The sequence below is a fragment of the Natator depressus genome, chromosome 3 (assembly GCF_965152275.1).
Source record: "Natator depressus isolate rNatDep1 chromosome 3, rNatDep2.hap1, whole genome shotgun sequence".
Taxonomy (NCBI): Eukaryota; Metazoa; Chordata; order Testudines; family Cheloniidae; genus Natator; species Natator depressus.
In genome coordinates, this window is record NC_134236.1 from 96,746,469 (window position 1) to 96,766,250 (window position 19,782).

Here is a 19,782-nt window from a genome sequence, read left to right on the forward strand (position 1 = left end):
AAAGGGAAAACACGAGATCCGTTTGTGATTTTGGGAGAAGAGAGGGGTGCGTTAATCCAGCACCACGGGGTGAGGCGGATCATGCATCGGGAACGGAAACACCTTTGTGTGTGGGGAAGGGGGGGATCAAATCCCCTTGCTGGTGCGTAAGCAAAGGCGGGCTGTGCCAGTGAGCGGGGTCTGGGTGCTCTGGCTCTGGCCCAGGCCCAGGGGCGAGGCTCGCGCTCCGCTGCACTGAAGGAGGGGGCTAGGCGAGCAGCGCACCTGGAAAGAGCGAGACACTCTCAGTGACTGGCTGCACGGAGCGGCCCGCCTCAGGTTGGGCACGTGCCTCAGTGCAGCCCCGGCCAGGCTGCCCAGACCAGCACCGCGCTCGCGGCACGCCGAGCTTTCCCACGCTCCGCGGCCGCCGGACCGCCCCCCAGCGCTCCAGCCTGGCCCGAGCCCGAACGGGGCGGGGCAAGGCCGTCACTCACGCGCCTTCTCCTCCAATGGGCGGCGGCCCCCGCCCGAAGGGGCGCGGCTTCGGCAGGCGGGGGGCGGGGCCCGGGCGCTTGAGGCTGAGCGGCGGCGTGGGAAAGCGCCTCAGAAGATCTACGGGCTGCTGGCGCTGCAGGGAGTGCGCCGCGCCGGGGGCCACGCGTCGCTTTGGTGCTCGCTCCCCGTCCGTGGCAGGGGCCGTGCCGCCGCAATGAAGCGGCCGTGCGAGGAAACTAGCTCCGACAGCGACATGGACGAGACCATAGACGTGGGGAGCGAGAATAATTACTCGGGGTGAGAACCTGGGGCTAGGGGGGCTGCTGCACCCCCTGGCTAGGCGGGGTCCCCAGCACAGACGGGGTTTGCCCTTTGGTAGAGTGGCTCTCAGCTCCCCTGGGCGAGGGGCTGGCACGGTGCAGCGCCTAGGCGCTCTGCGCTGGGGGGGATGGATGTCTGCCAATACCCAGGCAGGCGATGTCGCACACGTGGGGGCTTGTGAGCTGGCAGTTCCAGTGTCCCATTTCTCAGGGCTTGCCTTGGGGATCTTTTTTTTTTTTTTGTCTGTGGGGGAAAATGTTCTGGTGTGGAGCATCGCGGCCCCTGGAGGCAGCCTCTGGTCAGTGGGGAGGGGGGAGTAGCTGGGAAAGATTGGGGTTGGGGATTATGGCTGAAGTAAGAATTAAGAACCTTCCTGCGATCCCATGTTCGGAGCAGTTTGCTCACCTGAGCCCAAGCTGTCACACCCCTATAGGTGGATAGAAGGGGGGCGGAGGCCAAGAGAGGCTTCACGCTGACAATAAAGTTCAGTACATTCTTTTCACTACTAATCTAATTTTAAACACTTGAACAGTCCACCATCTGAAAAATGAAATGGTAAAAGGGCTAATATTGAATTGTAGAAATTAAATCAACTCACTGTGTTTGGTCCACTGTTGTGTGTTTTGAGGAATGACCGTCACCATCTGATTAAGACGGTGGTATTCTGTTGTAAGGATCTGTTTCAGGATTATTATTTTTTTACTAGCTGAATGATCAGTACATATGGAGTCATGAAATCATGTGCTACCAATGTCAAATATGAACTTGGACTTAGTATCTCCATTTAAAAAAAGACTAGTCAAGTTCTGCTAGGAATTTTAGTGACCAGGCAGGTCAAGTTATAATTTAATCTAATTTGTATTCCCACAAATGTTTCCATGATTTACCTATAGCTGTATATCACCTGTGAGATTCAAAATTATTTCCAAGATTTTGGAACTTAAAAAAAAGAAAAATGCACTGTTTTAATTAATTAGTTATGATTACTTGTAAAGATTGGATTGAAAATATAACCGATATATCCTGAAAAGTGATCCGTATAAGTAGTCTCAAATACCTCAGTACCTATAGAAAACTACTTTTGGAAAGTGATTATTCCAGTCACTGAGAGAACACTACAAGCACGCTCTTGCTCTCTCTCTCCCTGTGTAAAATGAGGATGAAGTTTCCCAGAGTTTGCAGAGACAGGGCTGGATTTGAAGGTTTGCAGAGACAGGGCTGGATTTGAAAGTTGAAAGATATTGCCAATTTTGAGAAGCAGGTCCCAGAGTCCATTTGTGTCTGCAGATATGTGAAAAATCTCTCTTCATGTATCTTTGAAAGATCATAATGGTTTCTGTTCACTGGTGACAGAATGAAATGTCTAACATTTGGTGGTGGTGGCGGCAGATTTAAAAACAAATGTTTTAAACTGTTTTTTTCTGGAGCTGGACAAAGCAATGGAATTAGGACATATTTCTATTTATGTAGGTGGCAATTGGATCCTGCTGCGATAGGCACCAATGTGAGAATCTCGACAGAGACACAGTCTGTGGTTTTATAGTTGGTATATTAAAGCATCTTTCATCACAAGTGTTAGCCAAGTATATGAATCTAGCATGTTTTCTTTATTGAATTTTTTTGACTGACTGTTATACATGAATTTGTCATGGTGGAAGCCAAATCAACTGAGCTGGTACCATGATGAGTCTTTGGGAGGGATACTTGTAACAAAGTTAGCTGCCAGCCAGTTCAAACACTGTGCTAGGGTAGGGAGAAAGTGAAACCTCGATAAGAAAGAAAGACTTAACCGCATTGTACAGAGCACCTCTTCCAAACATGTAGAACAACAAAGAAATAGCTGTGAATATTTAATGTGGTGACAACTAGGTATTTATAAGACAATAATGTCATGTAATGCAACACCTGACATACCTTTACTATTTCACAGGCAAAGTAGTGGTTCTGTGATTCGATCAAATTCCCCAACAACAACATCTCAGATTATGGCCAGAAAAAAAAGAAGAGGGGTATGGAATTTCTTTAATTTCCCATGTAATATTTGCATGTGTCCTCTGATTTTTGTCCTTCATGGTTTTATAAACTCGTTTTTGTTTTGTTTTTTTGGGGATAGATTATAGAGAAAAGGCGCCGTGATCGTATAAATAACAGTTTATCTGAATTGAGGCGGCTTGTGCCAACTGCCTTTGAAAAACAAGTAAGCTTTTCTTTTTTTTTTATACCTGTATCTCATCTGGCAGTGTTGGTTTTCTTATAAAGCTCATTAAAATAATATTGTATGTGTCCTGATCTGGCACAAAGCAGGCATTTCAATAAAATGCTTTGTTGTGGCAAAACTATTAAAAACAGAATCCACCATAAAGCTGAAAAACATTTCCATTCTTTGGCTTGTTTTTCCCTAAAGGGTCACAGTGTTTATGTTGTCTGTGTTCTTTCAATGATTTCCAGTAGTGGTTTTGTTAAATATGTGCTTTATTCCATATACTTTTAAAAAATTGTGTGCCAGTTACCCGTCTGTCTAAATCTTCTAACAAAATCCCCCTTTCCCACCTCTTTAAATAGCTTTCTTATAAACAAAATTCACAAATCCAGAATAATGTAATGAGTCCTGTTTCCTAAAAAGTAAACCGATTGCCTAGGTTACTCAGTTTTTAAATATCTAGTTAGTAGCTGTATATTAGATTGTAGGAATACGGTCCTGCTCCTAATGAAGTCAAAGAGATTTTCAAAGACTTTCAATGAGAAAGTCTTCAATCGAAAGATTCCCCTTGACTTCAGTAGGCTATGGGTCAGGTCCTTAGGTTTTATCTGTATTGAACTTCCCAGCTAACAACAACTTACTTGTTTTGATAATTTCATGCAACGTCAACATCCATAAAACCCCAATATTCAGTAAAACAGAAATGCTAGGGCATATTAGAATAAAACCAAAACTCAAAATATGGCAAAAGTAATTCTTTAAACCAGTGTGCTTCAACAAGCAGGGAACAACTAAAATTTAAGAACAAAGCCCTTAGTAATTTAAATACATTTTTTTTAAAAAAAGCAAACTGAGCCAAATCCTGCAAGGTGCTGACTGCTCTCAACTCCCATTGATTTCTGTGGAAGTTGAGTGCTTAGCTACTCCCAGGATTGGGCCTTCTACTATTTCTGAACTGAACAAAAGCTAACATTTAAGGAATCGTGCACTTGTGCTACCTGCAATATGCCTTTAATAGCTCCTAGTCAGAACAGTGCCATTTCATAGACTCTGGCAACATGGCATGACCAAGGCATTTTCAGCTAGGCAAAGCAGGCAAGAGACAACAATTGTTTGTCCCATTTCATTGTTTACTTCTTGAAAACCACAAACATTATAAAACAAGTCCTATAAAGCCCTTGGAAATTACCCAGCAACATGCAGTTTTGAGCTATTAGTCACTCTCTCATCGAGACGGCTTGTATTCTGTCTATGGAAAAGATTAAGACTGAGAAAAGTACAGGATATAATTCCATATAAAATTCTAACAAACAATAGTCACAAATTCACCAAATTTTGGTATACTGAGGTGTTGAGCATATTAACTTAGTAAAAAATATTAATAAGTGGAAAAAGTAGCATATAGTGGGTTCTTAAAGTTTTCCCATGATATATCGTCCACAAAACATCAGTTTTTAATATTCTTCTTGATGTTCAGATCACTGAAATTGCCATACTTGTAAAGGGTCATTAGTCTTAGTTTAACAACAACAACATCAAAATCTCTGTTCTTTGGAGATTCAGTTGTGCAGTTTTGTAGGTCATAAAACTTAGTTACAGAGAAATATACTTCTGACTTCATTTCCACCATACAACCTCAGTGAAATCAGTGCATTTTTTTTATACCTACTGAAGTCAACAAGGTTGCATGGATATAACTGAGAGAAGAATTGGCTCACGTGGCCAGATTCTCAGGTGGCATAAATCAACATAGCTCTGCTGATTTATGCCAGTTGAGGATCTGGCCCATAATATTTAAAAGAGAGGGTGGCTCTTTGGGCAACCTCCAGATGTGTAAGGAAATGCTAATAGCCACAAGAATATTCATAAATTTATCTACAAACAAAATTAATTATCTCAGTATTGTAGAACTTAAATTTTATATTTTTCCAATATTTATGAACCAGCATAACCAAGTTTCATGGACACAGCAAATTGTGCTCTCTGTTAACAGTGATGGTCTTTCCTGGTCCTGTAAACAAGGCCTCTTCCTAACCCAGAAAAATGTGGACAGTGTATGTGTATACACAGAAATGACCATGTTTCAATAAAGGATGAGAATAGAATTTCTGTCATCCAAATGACTGATCAAAAAATTGTTGGGTCATCTTTAAAAAAAAAAAAAAAAAAAAAAAAAGTCCCTGTACGATTCCTGGATTCTATTTTGTATGTGTACACGGTGACACCTACTGGTAAAAGCGGAAAACAATGCTGTGTTAGGGTCCTGTCAATAATTGCACATTACTTGCCATTTGTTATATTTCCATGCCTCTGTGGGAACAAATCTCTGAAGAGCCACCTACTTAATCCATTGCACAACAGTGTAATATCTGACATGTCCACACTGACTTCTAGTCCACAGATATATTAGGCTATACCTTTCATAAGGCAAATCGCCTTGTCAGGCAATTCTATTATTTATGCATCTTTAATAATGATCCCTTTTGTTGCATAAATAGACTGTGAACTCCTAAACTGTTAATTTTTTTTGTAGTATCACTATTTCTTTACTAATGTGTTAGACACATACACATTGCTAGACGTGATATGGTATTTGTCTTTAAATAAAGTCTGGGATGCAGATGCTCAGTGAAAGCATTAAGCTGAGAATGTTCTAATGGTAGGGAAAATTGAAACCATAAGACTGAACTCAATGGAAAGTATACCAAATTAAAGCTTACAGTACTTGTAAGCCTTTATTTATTTGAGCCTCTTATCTCAAAGGGATCTGCAAAATTAGAAAAAGCAGAAATACTGCAAATGACAGTGGATCATTTGAAGATGCTCCAGGCAACAGGAGGTAAAGGTAAGGAGTTGACTCTTTTTTTCCTAATATTTGGGGAAATCTTAGCAAACAGTCCTTTGACGAGCCATGATAGGCGATTCCAGATTAAAGGAGTGGAAATCAATGCTAATGTCAGGATTGAACTCGTGGGAAAGAACTGCTGGGACAAAAGAAGCACTTGACCCTGGGCTTGTGTTTGCTTTCATAACACTGTGGGAGTAAAGGCTTCATTCACAGGCAGCCCAGTCAGAGATTTGTTTGGGGTTTCCAAAGAGCACTGAAATCTGCACAGGGAGACAAAACAAATACACAAACATCCAAATATAAACAGGAGGTTTGTGGCAACAATTGTGCAGAACAAAACCAATGTTAAAACTCACTATACAGCAGCTATACCAAAGGAAGTGGATCCAGAGGAACTTTCGTTATGGTTCATATATATATTTTGTTCTGAAAGACTATTTTAAATGCAAGATTAGACTGTGTCATTCACCAGACCAAAATCTAATCTTGTTACATGAACCTCTGGATATCAGACGATAGACAGATAATGCATATTTAGACTCAGACTTTTATGCAGGAAGTAACACACGGCAAGGTGTTCAGTTATTCCTCATTAGCTAGCACTGCAATGATGTTGAAGCTGGAAAGTAAGAAACGGGAAATGGCAATTTCCAGCAATTTATAACTCCGCTCAACCTTAACATAATTTTGGGTATGTCTTCACTGCATAGTTAACCCAGGTGATCTGCACCCAGATCTGAACTCCCGAGCAGCCCCTCCTGGGTTACTGTGTCCTCACTGGTGCTACACTCCCCCATGTGTGTTGCTAGGACTTCTGGGGGCACAGCCTATGGTTATCTGTGTTTCTTTAAGTAAGCCCTGAGTTGCTCTGAGTCTTACCTTGTGAATTGTGGGAGAACTTGTCTATTCTTCTGGGCACAATGGGAATTGTGGGAAGGCATTGGAGAACTATCAGTACTTGAGTGATTTAGCCTGTGTATTTGCTGCGCAGTGGGTGGGTTACCAGCCCGAGTGAAAGGCTCACGTGGGTTTTAGCGTACAGCCACAGACAAGCCAACTAGCCCAGGTTGGAAGCACCACGAAAGGAGGGGGCGGGGGGTTATGTGTGGACAGGAAAGGGGTCTGAGGCAACTTCAGAATAAAAGCCCAAGTTGACTCAGCAGTGAAGTCATACCCTTCATGAGATAATAAAAGGCCCTGAGGACTGCCTTAAATACTCTGACTCGAATTCAGATATATCAGGGGTTCTTAAACTGGGTGTTGGGACCCCGCTGGGGGTCATGAGGTTATTACATGGGGGATCGCGAGCTGTCAACCTCCACCCCAAATCCCGCTTTGCCTCCAGCATTTATAATAGTGTTAAATATATAAAGGGGGGTTGCACTCAGAGACTTGCTATGTGAAAGGGGTCACCAGTAAAAAAAGTTTGAGAGCCACTGAGATATATAGCGAAAAACTACCCCGCTTTGAACTGAAAGTGACTGACAATGGGATACCATGCTGGTATAATGCTGAATGGGCATTACTGCCATAGGGCATTATTTCCCACTGGCAGCTACTTTGAATCTGAAGGGCAATAGTTTTCTCAATAAACAAATTCTGTTGCCTATAAATTGAGTTTGATGATAAACTCTTTGGGAAGGAGAATGTCAATTCCTCTGTTTAGAAAGTGACTATCATGTTTTGGGCACCTAATAAGATACCCATTTAATTCTTTCCCTCCATCCAATGTGCTACAGATTCAGCTATCATTTGCTGAAGTGCCTCAGAGGTCAGATGACCATAGTGCCTACATAGTATGTCTTTAAATAAGTGATTACAACATTTTATATAAAGCATTTTTTATTCAAAACCTTTTTATGCAGAAGCAATGACAAGATGTTTTTAGTTTGCTGTTAAATAACACATGTCATGAAGCCGTTATGAATTTACTTAGCAGAGTTTGTAAAGACTGTCTCCAAACTGTCACGTGGTAGATTTTAAGAAGTATTTTATAAATGCCAGCATAGGGGAGAAAAGGCAGGATATTATATACAAGCCCTTTAATCTTCAACCCTTACTTTGTGCGTATGTGCGTGAGACACACACCGAGACTCTGGGTCAATGTTACCATGGAAAAGCTTGCTGTGGAATTTCAGTTTCCCACAATACAAGATGAGAGGCATCATAAAGCTTTTTGAAGAACCTCAAACACTGATGGTCTTAATTTTTCTCCATTGTAATATTTGGTTGCAAGAACAACTGTAGCATATTACATTACCAGAGATAATCACACACACAATTTACAAAGCAAACTTTCCTCCCACCAAATCTCAGACCATAAATAGGAGATACAGATATTTAGCCAGGATCATGCTAGCTGACTCATAGCTAAGATATGCTAGGAAATCATCTGATACTCAGTGCATCTTTTACCTTTCCTTTCAGGTTATTTTGATGCTCATACTCTGGCCATGGATTTCATGAGCATTGGATTCCGAGAATGTTTAACTGAAGTTGCAAGATATCTGAGCTCAGTGGAAGGTCTGGACACATCTGATCCGCTAAGAGTTAGACTTGTGTCTCATCTCAGCTCTTGTGCATCTCAAAGGGAAGCTGCTGCAATGACCTCATCAATGGCTCATCACCATCATCCCTTGCATCCTCACCACTGGACAGCAGCATTTCACCATCTCCCTGCCACTTTGCTACAGCAGAATGGACTTCATTCCTCTGACACCACTCCTTGTAGACTTTCAACAGCGTCAGAAGTGCCTCCTCATGGCTCTGCTCTTCTCACGGCCACCTTTGCCCATGCTGACTCCGCACTCAGAGTGCCCTCTGCTGGCAGTGTTGCTCCCTGTGTCCCACCTCTTTCTACCTCTCTTCTCTCGCTCTCTGCCACTGTACACGCTGCTGCTGCTGCAGCTGCTCAGAGCTTCCCTCTGTCTTTTGCTGGAGCATTCCCAATGCTTCCACCTAGTGCAGCTGCAGCAGTGGCAGCTGCAACAGCAATCAGCCCACCATTATGTGTATCGGCAGCTTCCAGTCCTCAGCAAACTAGTAGTGGTGGAAATAGTAAACCCTACCGACCCTGGGGGACTGAAGTTGGAGCTTTTTAAGGCGCACACACACATACATACACACAAGCCTTCTTTGGACTTCATGCCGTAGTAACTCAATGTCCTTCCTGTTCAGTCAGATTGAAGGTCTGTATCCACGCAAACAGCCTTATAGATGCCTGCAAGCCAGTCAAGGAACAGTAAAGCTATTCTAGTGTCAGACTTCAAAGAGGGCATATAGCAGTATTGGGTATATTTTTCTTTGTTTTGCTTAAGACCCCTTGGTGAGCAACAGTGGTGTTCAGAAACATCATACCCCACATGACCATTTAAAAGTTTACTGGGAAATATGTAGACTCTAGACCCAATAATCCTCTAGCCATGCATCATTATTTGGCAGACAGATGGGGGATAGCACATCTAAATTTCTCCTGAGGCTGGACAAAAAGTTTGAGTTTCATAAGTGCCTGACATACATATGCGTTTTTCTAAAGCAAATCACACTGCGAAAGTATGAAATAAAGAGATTGGGGGGAGCAGGAAGGGGAGGATCCTGCATTAAGCTACAGACATTTTGATACATTTCCAGGAAAGAGTGAACTCTACACCAACAGGTTTATTTAGCCAAAAGGATTGCTGAGAAAGAATGTTCAGCTTGACAGGCCTAGTTTTATCTCACCTAGTTGACTTTCTTTGTACAGACTTGCCAAATGGTGACATCTAGCATAGCACTGGTAAAAGCAATTATCTTATCAGCGCTTGGATTGATGAACATTTCAGCACTGTCTGTGAGCCTTGAGGCACTTTGTGTTTTTTTTAAATGGCTTAGACTATGGTGCTTGCTTGTCTCTGTACAAGCAATGAATTTATAGTGCACACAGAAGTAGCTGCCTACTAAAACCATGCACAAGTCAAGACAGTTGATCCATGCCAATACAAGAGACTCAATTTTGTGAAGAGTTCAGATTAACTTATTTAGTTGCATTTGGACATTTATTTTTAGCAGCCTCCTGATTCCGTGCAAGATCTCTGCTCTTTTCACTGTCAACTTCTGGAGGTAACGATTTCTCTGGGTCTGAATGAAGTTACTGTGGGGGTGTTATTTTAAATTGGCTTTTTACATGCCAACATTGTAAATGTGGGTTTGATTCCAAACCAAAATGAATGTACTAAAGGCGTATCAGTAAATTATTTTGTCAGTACCCAGACAACTAGTGCTGCATTAAAGGTTTTGCTTTCTTTTTTTTTATTACAGTGACTTAAAATAGCCTAATATTTTAATACATTGACTCAAGAACTAGAGATTTTATGAGAAAATAAAACACAGCATGTATTATTATGCACTTGATTTCTCTGCTGTGTGGAGAAAGCAATAAACATGGAGAATGTTAAACATTATGCAAAATATACTTTAAAATATTTGTTTTTAAAATACTGTACCTAGTTGCTTTTTTGTGCATTACTTTGTTAACCTTTTTCTATGCAAAAGTCTTTACATATCACTAATTAAACGAAGTCCTTTTTGACTGCGTTTTATAGATGATTTGTTGCAGTTGTTTTTGCTTGCCTTTGGGAAGTGGAAAGCCTAAATGGACTTGAAGTTCAGTGTCTACCTCTGATAACAAGCATCCATAAGTTGCTGTTTTTGTTTTGACCTCTTTGCTCATTCTAAAAGCACATCTGGTACGTAGTGTGCTTAAAATGGGAATGGAAAAATAATCCTACCACTGAAAGTGTTGTTTTCAGCCTTGTAAACTGGCTCAGTGTCGGTTAACAGTAAACCTTACAATATGAACCAGTCCTGTCCGCTTCCCCCCCTCCCCCCCCACACCTCACCCCCAGCAACAAATGGATATAAACTGGTCACCAGGAAGTTTAGTCTTGAAATTAGACGAAGGTTTCTAACCATCAGAGGAGTGAAGTTTTGGAATAGCCTTCCAAGGGAAGCAGTGGGGGCAAAAGATCTATCTGGTTTTAAGATTAAACTCGATAAGTTTATGGAGGAGATGGTATGATGGGATAACATGATTTTGGTAATTAAATATTTATGGTAAATAGGCCCAATGGCCTATGATGGGATATTAGATGGGGTGGGATCTGAGTTACCCAGGAAAGAATTTTCTGTAGTATCTGACTGGTGAATCTTGCCCATATGCTCAGGGTTTAGCTGATCGCCATATTTGGGGTCGGGAAGGAATTTTCCTCCAGGGCAGATTGGAAGAGGCCCTGGAGGTTTTTCGCCTTCCTCTGTAGCATGGGGCACGGGTCACCTGCTGGAGGATTCTCTGCTCCTTGAAGTCTTTAAACCACGATTTGAGGACTTCAGTAGCTCAGACATAGGTGAGAGGTTTTTCGCAGGAGTGGGTGGGTGACGTTCTGTGGCCTGCGTTGTGCAGGAGGTCGGACTAGATGATCATAATAGTCCCTTCTGACCTTAGTATCTATGAATCTATAAAACAACAAGAAACAGCTGTGGGTTGCAGATGTCTCTTTCGTTAAAACACTAAGGACGTGGTATTACTTGCAATGAATGGCCAGGTACTAAACCCAGGAGATCCTCGAACATGTTAATAGAGCATGTTGTTTTTCACTACTTTCCAGTTTTCCGTTCGCAGATCCTCATGGATTTGCAGATCCCCTTGGATTAGTAAAGTAGCCACTGACCTGAGTTTGCTATACCTAGCATTTAATCTCAAATCAAGAAGATAATATAACTTCTATAGTACATTTAATCTCACGAGCTAAAAGCACTTAACCAACATTAAGCCACAACGTCCCTGTGAAGTGGAGAAAGTATTATGATGCCCACTTTACAGATGGGAAGATTGAGGCACAGAGACATGACATGCCCAAGGGCAAACAGCCTGAGGCAGTTTCAGAGTCTGAACTACAACCTCTACACCTTGACTTGCTGTGCCTGACGCTTGATCCAAGCAGTAAAAAACACTTCCAATCTTAAAGAGAATAAACTAGCCTATTGTGCAGATTTTTGTTTTCTTGGACAGTAGAATATTAAAGAATGAACAAAGGGTGGCTGAGACATTTTATCTTTGACGTGTCATAACATACTGGATGTTCTTGCAAGGTCTGCTGTTTGAGGAGGGAATCAGATTTTTCTGTATGGAAACACAAGCGCTGTTCTAAGTATGTTTTTTACTAATGGAACATGTTCTGTTCCTGTACCTTGAATTTTTCCTCTAACTTAAGTAAACTTAGGCCAACTTGCAAGGAGGTGGAAGGCTGCATCTTTTCTGCATAGAAGAGAACAGATTGCAGCATCTCGCTCTTGTCTTTAATGCAGAAACTATTAGACTTGCCAGTCAAACCATGTGGGACATGAAGTATTCCTCAAGTCACACCAGCATACTAAAAATGAGAGCAGCCAGTGTTTTCATTTGCCCCGGGGCTTCATTTTGGTTCCCCTATCACCACCACTTTGTGCCTCCAAATCATAAACAAGAATACATAATTCTGAATCAGAAGTACTTCCTTTTCTATATTTGAAGAAATTGAGTTTTAAGTTTTAGTTATGAATATTTTAAAATAAACTGAGCACAGGCAGCATATTTACCTTAACTTCAGAAATAAAACAGTGTGGGTTTGTGAGCTCATGGGAAGTGCCAATTTCACGGTGTTTAAATCCTCTTTTTTGATCCATGCAACAGAAATGTTACAAGCAGTGGTAGTGCAAAGCTCTCAACTGTGCCATGACAGCACTGCTGTGAAGTCCCCTAGGCCACTCCATCCATATAAGCTGAGCCGGCTGCAAGATTTGCAGCTGGTACGCTTTCAATCCACGCCAAGGGCACAACTGTACAAGCTTGTGCTCTATATTCTTCATTTCCTCACCCTCGTGTCCCACCCTGATACCAAGTGGTGGGACCTAATGACACCCGTTGAGGGTGGGGAACCCTGGTGGGCCAGCCTGTATTCCACCTTAGTCCCACGGCCTGCTGGGGATATTGGTAGGCGGCTCCTTCATGGAGCCGTGAGCATGGGCATGTACTTGGCGCAGTTCACCTCTGTCCCAAAACCTGTCCCTTCTGGCGTGAGGGAGACCGTAGCGCACTTTTATCTGGAGTGCATGAGGGTATAGCCCCTATTCCGGCTGCTCCTAGATCTTTTATTACGTTTTTGGCTGCACTTCTCTCCCCATCTTCTCATTTACGCACACCCCATCCGTGGCCCCACAAAGTCACAGGACTGCCTCGTCAACTGCCTCCTGGCAATGGCCATAGTGGCCATCTATAACACCAGGGAGGGGATGTTGGCTGAGGGGGTTCTTTGTGACTGGAGCCTATTTCTGGTCCTCACTCTGTTCACGCATCTCGGTAGAGTTCCTCTGGGCAGCATCCATTGGCTCCCTTGACACCTTTTGAGGAGCAGTGGGCGCTGTCTGGGCTTCTCTGCTCAGTGTCCCCTTTAGGTTCTCTTGTTTTGACCTTCACACCCGTCCTTGTTGTGTTTTTTTGTTGTCCCCTGTAATCAGTTGAGTTCCTGGGCTCAGTGGATCCTCCCCAAAGGCTGGGGGCGGATCCTTTAGCTGTGGGAGGGTTTACGCCCACCCACTTCCCCTGGAATTTTCAGTAGGACTTACTGTGAAAGCTGACTTGGAGGGACCAACTCTGGGGATGAGACAGTAGCTCAGTCTTCCTGCCCATTTAGTTTTTGGCCTCTCTGCTTAGAATGCTAACAAAGGTGCCATCTGTAGTGATGTGACATAGACATTTGCCCAGTGAGAACTTAACTGAAATCAATCATATTTTATGGACACTGCTGAATAGCCAGCAGAGAGTAATGATTTCCAGGATTTGATGACTTTGGCTTCATTCATACTAATAAGTTAAAGATGAAAGAGTCTATATATCTATTACATTTAAAAAATACACTAAAAGAAATCTATTTGGATTGCAAAATAAAGCACTCAAAAGTTAGAAAATGCCAGATTTATGATTATCTGTGTAACCTAACTCTGCCCTTTTGCGCATCCATTCTGTGTACTGCATGAGGCAGTAGTCCTGTGGAAAAAACAGAATGTGCTCATGTAATCAGAGACTGTATCATAACACATAATACAAGGGGGATGATTAAGGTTGTATGGTCAAGTGTAAATCTGGCTTTTCTTAATTTTCCAGTGCTTAACATTGCAACCTTAATGTTCATTTAAGATGGAAGGGGGGATTGTATGCAATTTCCTAAGATGTTTCTTAAAAGAAAAAAGATTTTAAAAAAAAGGGGTACTTTTTGTACAGCTGTAGCCTCCCCCTGTCATTCCTCATCAGCCTGAACCCATACCACTTGAGCTGTATAACTAATTACATTAACGGCCAGCAAGAGAAAGCTATTCTCCCACTGAAGGGAGATGGGCTGCTGGGGCCATGGACTAGGTCAAGTGATGAAATTAGGGGGAGCTTGGCCCATCTCCCCATCCCCACCCCCTGGGAGTCAAGGGAACTCCTTCCTTACGTAGTGTCCCAGATGCTGGAGCCCTGTGCTGGGCAGGTATAGTCAGAAGGAGTTGTGCCTGGCCCAGTTGCAGCTACATCTGTTCCAGACATTCTCAGTTCAGTGCACGCTGCTGCCGCTTTATTCAATGTTTTATTCATTTTGCTGTTCAATGATTATTTTACCAGTCTGACAATGTTTTCCTGCAGAACACAAGTAACAGAAGAGAAATGGGAATTTTAAACACTTTGTCTCAACCAAACATGAACAAAATTTCCTGAGATAAATGAAGGTCATGTCTTTAGCCCAGGACTTTGTCCCTGCCAAGTTTCAGAGGACTTCTGCAAAAACATGAATGTGTTACATTTTCTCTCTCTCAAAAAAGTTGCAAGGGCATTTTATAAGGGAAAGTGTTAAGAAAACTAAATATAGGGGTTGTTATTTATTTCCTGTATAATTACTAGTCCCCTGAACTATCCACTCCCATAGGTTTGGATATTTTAAATATCACACTTATGAGAATTTGATTAAGTGATCACTCTAACAGCCACAGGCAGTTTTGTTCAACTTTACAAAATGATAAAGGGATTTTTATATTTTATCCATGAGTTTTATACACCGTGTAAATAGTTTGGGTGTAATTTTTACTCAAAGTGGCTGCAGCCCACTTCTGAGTCTCTTTAACCTTTTCAACTTTACATGTTTGTAAAGATTTGTACTTTGTTTCACCAATTAGTTTAAAAATCTCAAAGAACAACAATTCAGATGTATGTATATACCCTGAATGAGTACATTACAAGAAGCACAGTAAGTTGTAAATGAAGGAGAAGTAGTTGGGTTTTGGGCAGCAGGGGGCTTTATCAGTCTAAATATATGCCCAATATTTTCTGATTTTACAAGCTAATACAGCTTCCTGTCTCCTGAGACTTTTTGAGAGTTTGAAACTTTTTCCTATCGCAAATTGGGATTAAAAAGTCACTCTTGAATTTTTTCATGATCCAATAATCTGAAAACTTTGGGGGATTGGGTCAACTGAAAAGTTTCATTTCAGTCATCTTAAAACATTTGGTTTACATTTTAACTTCTTTTTGTTTCACCTTTTTATTAGTATGAATTAACTACACTTTTGAAACAAAAGCTCATTTCGAATCAGAACATGAAGCTTTTCATTTTGAAAATGGCAAAATGGGCATTCTGGTAATTCTGAAACGTTATTTAAAAAAAAAATTCAAATCAGAAGATTTCTCAAAACTGACCCTTTCCTGCAAACAGTTTTGGTTTTGATGAATTGACATTTTCCAAAGAAAAGCATTTAATCAGAAAATTCCCAACCAGCTTGATAAGCTAAACAGATTTGGTCCTGGCTTCAGTAGGTAGCACCTGAGAAAAGGCTTTGTTGCTGCTGTGGTAATAATGGCTACTGCTAAAGGGCTACTATTAGTAATACCATACCATATTTACCCTTTAAGATTGCATATAATATAGTGTACTTACAGGTGCCTATCTTGGGGTGGGAGGAAGACCTGAGTTTGATTCCTGCTCTTATGTTTTCAGAGGAGTCAGTGAACATAAACAAAAAAGGATTAGTCAGCAGCCACGCTGCCATATGTTGCCCTTGGCAAGATAAGGCCTGGTCACACTTGAATGGGGCACCTTTACAGCAGTGTTTGGTGCTTTTCTTAAATCCCCAGCTGCTGGAGTCTGAGGGGAAAAAGTAAATTTCTAGCTCTTCTGGTAGCAAAGAAAAGCCTCAACATGTGACCTGAGTGTTCCCTAAAGGCTCAGAAACCAGAAGGCAACAAACAAAATGAACTCAAACCATACTATTTTTTAAAAGTCTTGGGATTTTTAAAACGGATTTCATGATTTTGGAGACCAGACTCATATTTGAACCCATGGGACTGGCAATATGGTCTTCAAGCAAACTTGAAGGTTATAGACAATATGTAGCTTTTGTGCATTAAAACAGAGTCATTATTTAATCAATAGAACATTTCTATTAAGTGTTAGTTTATTTTGTTTCTTATGTATTCCATTTTTGGTACTTTTCTTTTTTAAAGAAAAGTTTTAATGAAGAAAAATTCCATTAATGTAATGTTACAGTTATGGCTATAATCACAAAACAGCCAGGAAATTCTAACTCTGCTCCATCATCATATGCATTAACTACTGTAGCCCCTTCTATTAAATGATCACACTAATCCAGGAAACAATGCAGTTCTTGCAAAAATAAAGGAAAGGATTTTTTTTCTGTAATATATGGACATACGTATTATTTTATATTATTGCATATTATGTGACAATATAATAAATGACTATTTGGTTATCCAGAGATACTTTAGGGACCTATACTTTAATTTTTCTGCCTTTGATTAAACTTTCAGTCTTAATGCTGCATATCGGGGATCCAGGGAATTTTTCTTTTTGGGGGTGCTCCTTTGGGGAGCTTTAAAAGAAATGTGGTTATTTTTTTAAGATTTATATTTGTAATCAGATGAACACAGGTATATACACTGCATGTGGAAAGTTTAAATGGATTTAATGTTTCCATGATACTCTCCAGCACAACAATTTGCACAATAGATACAAACCTGAAAACAAAGTAATATCCTTGCTCTCCACCCCCTCTAGCCCTATTACCTTTTAAATATATTTTTGATACAAAGACCCTGGAGTTAATTTTGTTTGGTGCATTTAGTGGTGTTATTCTGAAACAACACAACACGGGTAAGAGGAAGTGGCAACCATGAAAACAGTCTTCTCCTGTTGCGCTGTTCAGTTAGTTAAAAACACTTCCTCTTTTTCACCCTAACCTTACCCCTTTCTGGGCAGCTGCTCCAAAATGCAACCCTCATTGCTGGCAAAAATGAAAGCCAGAAATTTGCTGAAACCACAGTAAAACTGCAGATCCAACCAGACACACTAGAAAGTTTTAGCCATAACCCTAAATACCAGCTAGTTTTAAATGCCAGCCACTGAAAAATTTGCAGTTGCGCCAGGCTGTCATAGAAGCTTATGTGTGTCTCTCCATTATTATTTTTTGGTTTGTTTTACTGTTATGAAATAAATGTGTGTTTTCAATAATTGCACCATATTCCCCCCATGACCTGGCACCACATAAAAATAACAACAAGCAAATTATAATGCTCCCAAATATATGTGTTGCTAAGATTTTTTTAAATTAAGCTGTGCACAATGATCTGTGCAGATAAGATACTGTGGGCAGCAATTATCTGTTGTGGAAAACAGTTTTTGATACTGCTGGTAAAGTGACCTTTATATGTTATCCTGTCCTCCGTCAAGGCCTAGTAAACTCAGAAGAAAGATTCCCATTAGTAAATCACTGTTGGATCATTAAACCTTTTAAAGCCAGTATGTGCTTAACCAAGAGAATGAGGATTATGACACCCAGTGCCTGCTGCCCACTGACAATCATGGGAACCAACCTCGGTAATAAATCCATGAATTATCTGGCTCACATTGACCGGTTCTCACGCCAGAGCAACTCCTTTGATGTGACCATCAAAACCCAAGGATGCCCAAAAGCAATAGCCACAGACAAAACAATTGAAAAGTAATAATTCAATATACATGTGTAAAGCCTGCCTCCCAAAATGCTCAGCCTTTGCAGTTGGGCATGTCTCCCTGGGTATATGAAATTGGAGACAAAAGGAGAAATACAGTTCATGCTAACTGCAGTATTTTCTGTGGATAACCCTTTAAGAGAAGAAAAGCTACACATACTGTATCAATCTCCTTCAGCCATAATGGATATCCATGACTATTCCATAAGAGAGGATGTGTCCACACATGCTTTTTTTTAAATATCTATCCAATAGTTTGAAGTCACGATATGTTTAGGGCCAATCCTGCAAAGAGACTTAAGAACACAGGCAACAATACTCAAAGGATTAGTCACATTGACTTCACTAGGACTACTCATGTAAATACAGTTATGTATGTTCTTAACCCTTTGCAGGACCAGAGCTTCAAGGAAGAAATGGTTATTTGATTTTCCTATGCAGACAAGTATTGATACAGTTCAGCATAGACACATGCACAAACATAGCAGAACCATGCTAGCATGGCCAAGAGACCTATTGTGAACTAGCAAGTAAATAAAGAATTTAAATATACTGTAGTTCAGCTTTATTATAATTCTTCATAATTCTATTATTTTTACTTGCACAGTGGTCGTTTGCAAAGGATTGGTGACCTCCTTCACAAATGCATAGTCAGACAGTCCCTGACCCTAAGAATGTATAGGATAAGTCCCAACCTTGTTAACACTTACACACATGAGTAATTTTACTCATGTGAGTAGCCCTATTGATTTCTCTGGCTCTACTCACATGTATTTGCAGGACTAGGGCTTAAAAATATACTACTAAAGGTAATATAGCATATTTTGTAAAAAAAAAAAAATCTTAATGAGATCTCACTACAGCATCTGCTGTAATGTGTTTGCTCAGAGGTTAGGGAGAAACCACTATTTTTCTGTATTTTTATAATGTGTGTAGCTTAGTATGCAATTTTGACGGTCACATATATATTAATATAACATCTATCTCAAGGCATCTAATTGCCATAAACAAGGAAAAGCAAAATACTAAACACTAAAGTTTAAAAAACAAAACAAACAAACAAACAAAAAAAAACAGAAGCCCAAATGCCCAGAAAGCTGGTCCAGGAAGAAACCCAGTCGTCAGAAATCTTCCCACAAAGGATGGGCATGTGATTACAAAACTGGACTGACACTCAGGAGTTGAATACACAGTTTCACACTCTGCAACATGCTCCCTGATTGACCTTGGGCTTTATGTCTCAATTTCCCATCTGTAAAATGGAGATAACACTACTTCCTTTATCCAATCCTTTGTCTTGCCAATTTAGAGTGCAGGGTCTGGGGGCAGAGACCGTCTCTACTGTGTGTGTATACGACTGTCAGACCAACAGGGCCCTAAGATCAGCTCGAGACGCTATGTGTTTATTGTAACACTACCACTAATAAAAGATAATAGCAACCTTCAAGGCAAGCCATCCACCAACAAAGAAGGCCAATTCCTAACTGGCATAAAGGAGGATGGGGGGCGGAAAGGAGCAGGGATGCAAATGGAGTCAAGTATAGGCCCTATCAAAATATCATATTGCTATTTATTTATATAAGTGCATGTGAATATTTATAAAATATGGATCTATGAAAAAAGTGTCTTATTGGCTCATGAAGTTGTGACAATGTGTTTATTTGTCATATCCAAATATATTCGAATGCATTAAACAATTAGCTTTCCCAGAAATCATTATAAACAAAGGGGGAAAACATTAGGATATTTTCTCTGCTTTTTCCCCTCCCTTTTTAATTTTTCCCATAATTTAAATTATTTATGGGTGCTACAATTGTAAGCCAATACCAGCACTTGTAGATCTAACCTGTGAGCTAGTAGCTAAAA

The 19,782-nt window shown here is 40.8% G+C and overlaps 1 protein-coding gene across 1 annotated transcript; it reads left to right on the forward strand.

Moving 5' to 3' along the window:
- The first annotated feature begins 554 nt into the window (after positions 1 to 554).
- On the forward strand, positions 555 to 10,393 carry HEY2 (hes related family bHLH transcription factor with YRPW motif 2). Its single transcript, XM_074948374.1, has 5 exons — positions 555 to 774; positions 2,729 to 2,807; positions 2,912 to 2,995; positions 5,762 to 5,843; positions 8,274 to 10,393. The coding sequence occupies exons 1-5, from the start codon at positions 692 to 694 to the stop codon at positions 8,945 to 8,947; spliced, it is 1,002 nt and encodes a 333-aa protein (XP_074804475.1). The 5' UTR covers positions 555 to 691; the 3' UTR covers positions 8,948 to 10,393.
- The last annotated feature ends 9,389 nt before the right edge of the window (positions 10,394 to 19,782 follow it).

Bases quoted from the DNA above. Each gene is read 5' to 3' on its own strand.
- HEY2 (XM_074948374.1), top strand. From the start codon at position 692: ATGAAGCGGCCGTGCGAGGAAACTAGCTCCGACAGCGACATGGACGAG. The intron at 775-2,728 runs GTGAGAACCTGG...ACTATTTCACAG, and splicing joins AGCGAGAATAATTACTCGGG to GCAAAGTAGTGGTTCTGTGA. The intron at 2,996-5,761 runs GTAAGCTTTTCT...CTTATCTCAAAG, and splicing joins CAACTGCCTTTGAAAAACAA to GGATCTGCAAAATTAGAAAA.